The sequence below is a fragment of the Moschus berezovskii genome, chromosome Y (genome assembly GCF_049115385.1).
Source record: "Moschus berezovskii isolate FMDL1 chromosome Y, NW_MosBer_1.0, whole genome shotgun sequence".
Taxonomy (NCBI): Eukaryota; Metazoa; Chordata; class Mammalia; order Artiodactyla; family Moschidae; genus Moschus; species Moschus berezovskii.
Window position 1 is genome coordinate 6,997,560 of NC_142489.1, and position 6,116 is coordinate 7,003,675.

At 40.3% G+C, this 6,116-nt stretch overlaps 1 protein-coding gene across 1 annotated transcript; it reads left to right on the plus strand.

The window, feature by feature from the left end:
* Positions 1-308: 308 nt before the first annotated feature.
* Positions 309-5,099, plus strand: LOC148773040 (allergen Bos d 2-like). The gene is made up of 6 exons (XM_088834543.1): positions 309-437; positions 970-1,109; positions 1,285-1,355; positions 2,684-2,791; positions 4,796-4,897; positions 5,063-5,099. Exons 1-6 carry the CDS (start codon positions 357-359, stop codon positions 5,077-5,079), a joined length of 519 nt encoding a protein of 172 aa, XP_088690669.1. The 5' UTR covers positions 309-356; the 3' UTR covers positions 5,080-5,099.
* The last annotated feature ends 1,017 nt before the right edge of the window (positions 5,100-6,116 follow it).

The following is a 6,116-nucleotide window of genomic DNA, read 5'->3' on the forward strand; positions in this document are numbered from 1 at the left end:
TAGCCCTCTGAAGAATGCCCTGATAACTGATTCCTGCTAGAGACACCACATATTTATCTTCTTAAAACGGACAGTGCCAGCTTCAGTTTTAGAAAATAAGCTTTAGAAGATCTGTTCAATGTGAAAGAAATAACACAGGAGTTTCATAAGAAGCACAGAATGCCAAAAAGCTCAGCTGCCAAACAGGATGTCAGATAGTGATATCTATGGAACTAAAGTCTTGTGATCAACCACAGTTTGATCAATATGTATTCTGCCAAGAGGCGTATCCTATAAAAAGTAGAACCAATTCACATTTTCTCCAACAACTGGGGCGTTCTCAGCTTGTCTAGAAGGAGCAATACGAGAGTCACAAGATGAAGGTTGTGTTGCTGAGTCTTGTCCTTGTACTGGTTTGTGCCGCCCAGGAAACTCCAGCTGGGATAGACGCCTCACAGGTACCCAGAATGAGCTGATCTGCTAGAAGGTCTTGCTTGTTTGAGTGTGTGTGTGTGTGTGTTTGCATAGGTGTGTCTCTGAGGTTGTGTGTGCATGTGACACAGAGATTTGTGTTTCTATGTGTGACCAGACTGTTTACATACCACGGTCCATTAACTACATGAGCTGTTCTTTGTATTTTTGTTGTGGTGGTTATTTCTCTGTTGGTAAAAAAAAAAAGAAGAAGAAGAAAGTCTAACGTGATCATTCAGAAAGTTATGAACCATCACAGTCTTTATTGGCTTTCTTTTAGCTATTTCTAAAAACTCTGACTTCTGTGCAAAATTCTCTGAATTCGAAGCTTTCTGCTCAAATAGGAATCATGAATTCATGTCATGTTATTCAACAAAGTAGGGGGTAGAACTATTCTTTGCTTAATGAGATTCAATTTACTTCTCTTCTGTGGTAAGTGCAGAGGCAAAGATGTTGCTGTATACTGGTGAGTAACCAGAAAAGAGTCTGACTGGAGTTTATGGAGACCTTCCTTCTTAGGTTAAAGGAGAGTGGCGCACCATTTACGTAGCTGCAGATAACAAGGAGAAGATTGTGGAAGGGGGTCCGCTGAGGTGTCTCTATCGTCGGATTGAATGTACTGATGGCTGTGAATACCTCTCACTTACATTTTATGTCAAGTAAGTACACTCTGACCCAACTGAAAACAAGGAGGCTGTTGACTTCCGACATGGGGTGCAGGGAAAGGTGTGGGTCATGGCTGTGGAGCTGAGTGTGTGAACTCTACGTGCAGAAGGGTGTCCTCAAGTACTGGGGCGTGGATGGTGAGGGAGGAGTTTCTTGTCTGTTTTTCAGGCTTGACGGGACATGCCAGTTATTCCATGAAGTGGCAAAGAAACAAGAAGGAGATGTTTACTTCATAGAATGTGAGTATATGAGCTTTACCAATGGGTTATCACATGAAACGTGTTCAGATAGATCGTCTTGGTTCCATTCAAGACAACTAGATGTCGGAATGGGTGAACTATTCCCTCTACTCATTACCAAGGGAAACTTGGAAAAGCCATTTAAATTTTCAGGAATCAATACTGTCCCACAACACCAGGATGAGGTCCAAGGGTAGAATGTTTCCACTGATGGTCTCTGAGAAGAAGCCCCAGAATGTGGATTCCTTGTGTTCCTTGGACATGAGGAAGTGCAAGAAACTCCCTAAGAATATAATCACTCTTTCCTACATTGTTCTATGTTTCATTTGACCTACACAAACAAATTTGCTTTAAGAAATTTTTAAATATCTATAGTTCTTTATTAGCAAGTTTAGTAAGTAGAACATGATTAATTTAAAGCTCCAAATGAGAAACTTAAATTAAGAGGAAAAATTTCAAACTGATTTTTACAAAATTTGAATGGGACTTTAGCATAGACTTCTATCTCTACAGTTTAAAATAAGGAGAACTAAGTGTCAAATATGAATAGAAATACAAAATTTTAAATGGGCATTAATATAGACTTCTAACTGAACTGAACTCAGTAGTTGAAAATAAAAGGAAATAATTCTCAAATCTTAATATCAATTCTGTAATATTATATTAAGTGATCATATGTCCCTATATTTTATTTCAAGGAAAAAATGTACAGCAAAGCACCCTAATCTTGGTCTGATTCATTTACTTTAATTTCAAATGTGAAAAAAAAAAATTCAAATGTGGACAGGCAGTGACAGGAGTTATCCTGCAGTGATTTCAGAGTATATATGTCCAACATTTGGCAACAGACTAATTTGTACCTGTTTAATTATCTCTTGTACTAGGAAATAACTCTGGAAGATACATTAACTTTCATATTAACATTATTCATTTGAATTTCTAGAATTCCCTTCTACCCATGACTGTACTTGTAAACTGGGTCACAAAATTTCTAAAAATTGAACAGTCAGCTCTTGTGAGCTGGTATGAGGTGGTTGAGGTTCAACACCCAGGATGGTTGCAATAAGAAACTTTGCTATCATTCACAGGTTGCACAGCTTAGAAGACTAGACGTCTTAATTATCTTCAGGAGAAAGGGGTGTGGAGAAAGCTTTCCTAGTTGGCTGCCTGTCATAACTGGCTCTAACAAGAGACCACTACAAATGTCAATGAGACAGAGATGACAACTAGAGGGAAGACGGACAATAGCGTGTGAAGTATAAGACATGTTCATTAGAAAGGAAAGCAAATAATCAGAGTGAAATTTGATTTTTTTTTTTCTTTCACAGTCGCGGGTACAAATGTTTTGCAACTGATTCATGCATCAGAAAACATGCTGGTAGTTTATATTGAAAATAATGATGGAGAGAAGATCACAAAAATAACTAAAGGCGTCGGTATGTACTTTACGTTAACCAAAACTAAGTAGATGTGTTCATATGATCAATATTTTTATAGTAAGGAGAGAGGTAAACACATAGCTTACATTAGGGCTTTCAAGCTGGCTCAGATGGTAAGGAATCTGCCTGCAATGTGGGAGACCTGGGTTCGATCCCTGCATTGGGGATATCCCCTGGAGGTGGGCATAGCAACCTACTCCAATATTCTTGCCTGGAAAATCGCCATGGACAGAGGAGACTGGCAGGCTAGAGTCCATGGGGTCGCAAAGAATTGAATCTACTGGGCGATTAAGCACAGCACCTTATATGGAACACACTGGACCTGACGTGTGTTCACACGGGAGAATTCAGACTTCATGTGCACGAGTCAGGGATGCAGAAAGGTTGTCTGCTGGAAAGATGAGGAAATGTATCCACTGGGGATTCTATCAGATGGCTTTTTTAAAAATGAAATACACTTACCCCAGAGATCCAAGGAAAATATTCTAGGATGGTCCATGAGTTCCTTGCCATGTATCACACAACGGAGTTGCGGGATCCTCACACCAGATGGAATCAAGATTTAATTCTGAGTTTAGACGACTCACAGGTTCCAGCCATGACTGTATTCATCTCCACCACAAATGCTTTCTTCTTTGTTCACTTCCTGAGACCTGAACCCAATGCTCTGCAAACACCTCAGGATCACATTGAAGTCTGCAGAGGAAGAGTAGTCAGGAATGTCAGTCGTTCTGCCATCCGACCAATTCCCTGGGTTCACGGACATGTCCCATTATCCTTTCTGGTACTATATGCACGTTGTGGGTGGCTGAAGATTGAGTCTGGTCTCTGAGACTGACAAAGCCTGAGTTCTTCCCTGAGTGGCATGAGTGGTGGTGTTACCAAAAGTGGGGTCCTGCTGGCTGTCACTCAAAAGCCAAATAAGAGGCCAGCTTCATAGAAAGGAATATCTGCTTTCATTCAGATGCCGGCAACTGGGGCATGGGTGGTCTTCGGTCCAAAGGCTGACTGTCCCACCCCACAAATGGAAACCAGAGGGGCAAGAAATTTATAAACAGAGGGAGAGGACCCCTTGAAAAAAACAGCAGGCAGCTAAAACAATCTTTTTGTAATTGGTCAACAGTGGTGTGAACAGAATCATCTTAATTGTTTTTGGCACAGTTAATCATCAGTCCAAAGGTCACTTTATTCCCATTTCCTTGACTTCAATTCTCTGAATCGTGGCAGGTCTAATCAACATGTATTTAACTTGTCCAACAGGTAGGGGTTTCAGTGTTCATGAGACAGATCTCGGGCTATGACCCAGAATAATATTACTACCCTTGGGGAGGAACTACAGGTCCTTGTCTATGCTTCATGACTACATTTTATCGTCTAATTTAACTGTTTTCCGCAGCTATCCCATGTTCTCAATATTCTGAATAAACTTATTTTTTGACTAAAATCTTTCATAGACAAAAGGCAGCTGAAGACATCGTGGGTGGGGCAAGGAACATAAAGTCCTACAGGGTCTCAATGGGATTAGTGTGCTTCTGAAAATTCCAAATCGTTCCCCTCTCCATTCATTTCATGAGGGTTCATTAAAACCCCAGGGACAGAAGTCTAGGATGCAGACAAAGTGGACAGGAAGTGTTAGTGCTGGGAGGAATTCTGAGTCTCAGACCCACCATGACCTTCTCCGATGTGCCACGAAGGACTGCACCTCACTGGGGCATGCTTAAGCTCACATGCGAATGATCTGTAGTTTACTCACTAGTTTTGAGAACTGGAACATGATAACATGTTAATTATGTGGACTTTACCCCCATGGACCCATCTGACAACCTGTGTGCACACTCGGGCATGTCTGCAGAAAAATACCTGGGGAGCAGAGTTTAAGTGATGGTGGAGGGCAATGTCTATGGTGAGACTTACCAAGCACTACAGGTATGAGCCAGGTGACTATAACCTATGAAAGATTCTAACGCACACCTCTTCTGCCCTGTTTTCTATGAAATCCAGCCAAAGGAGGCAGTTACACTCAGGAAGAATTTCAGAAGTATGAGGAACTGAACAGTGAAAGGGGGATTCCAAGAGAAAATATAGAAAATGCCATTGAAACAGGTAAAGCCCCAGAGGACAGCAGGTATCCGAAATGAAAACACATCACTAGGACATTCAAGTGAAGTTTCCTATTGGCAGAGACATCTGTTATAAAAGCTACTTTGAAATAATCCTTTGAAACAGGCGTGTCAATGGTCACCTGTCCCCTTATTCATTCTCTTTCAGACGACTGTCCTCCATGAGAACAGACAGCATCAGCTGGGTGAGTAGACATGTGACACAAACAAAACTGAGCTTTTTCTCACTAGGTTCACACTTTTTTGGGGGTGTGGGGTTGTACTTCTTTAAGAATGGTATACAAGTGTTTACACCCGTGGTGGATTCATGCCAATGTTTGGCAAAACCAATACAATATTGTAAAGTAATTAGCCTCCAATTAAAATAAATAAGTTTATATTTTTTAAAAAATGGTATACATACACTATGGAATATTACTCAGCCATGAAAAAGAATGAAATAATGCCATTTACAGCAACATGGATGGACCTAGACATGATCTTACTAAGTGAAGTAAGTCAGAAAATGAAAGGCAAATGCTATATGCTATCAATTCTGTAGGGGATGTAAAATATGATGCAAATAAACTATTTATAGAACAGAAATAGAATCTTAAACACAGACAAAAGTAATGGTTACCAAAGGGGAATTGGTTAAGGGATAAATTAGGAGCTTGAGATGAACAGATAGACACTAAAATATATAACATAAATGACAAAGACCAACTGGAGAGCACAGAGAACTATACTCAATGTCTTGAAATGACTCATAAGAACAAGAATGTAAAACAGTATATACATTTACCTACATTTACACATTTACTGAGGGCTTTCCAGGGGACTCAGAAGTCAAGAATCTGCCTGCCAATGCAGGAGACACAGTGGAGGCGGGTTCTACCCCTGGGAGGGGAAGATCCCATGGAGTAGGAAATGGTAGCCCACACCAGTATTCTTGCCTGGAAAATCCAAAGGACAGAGGAGTCAGGCAAGCTATAGTCCATAGGATACAAAGAGTGGGGCATGACTAGGTGATTAAATAACAACAAATGTATAAATAATTCACGTTTCTGTACAGCTAACAGTAGCACAGCATTGCAAACCAAGGGCTTTTCAATTAAAATTAATTAAATTAAAAAAAAAAAAAGAATAGGATAACAAAGCAGATCAACTTGCTGGACGACAAAGGTCGGGCTTCCATAAGTGTTTGGATTTAAATGTCCAAA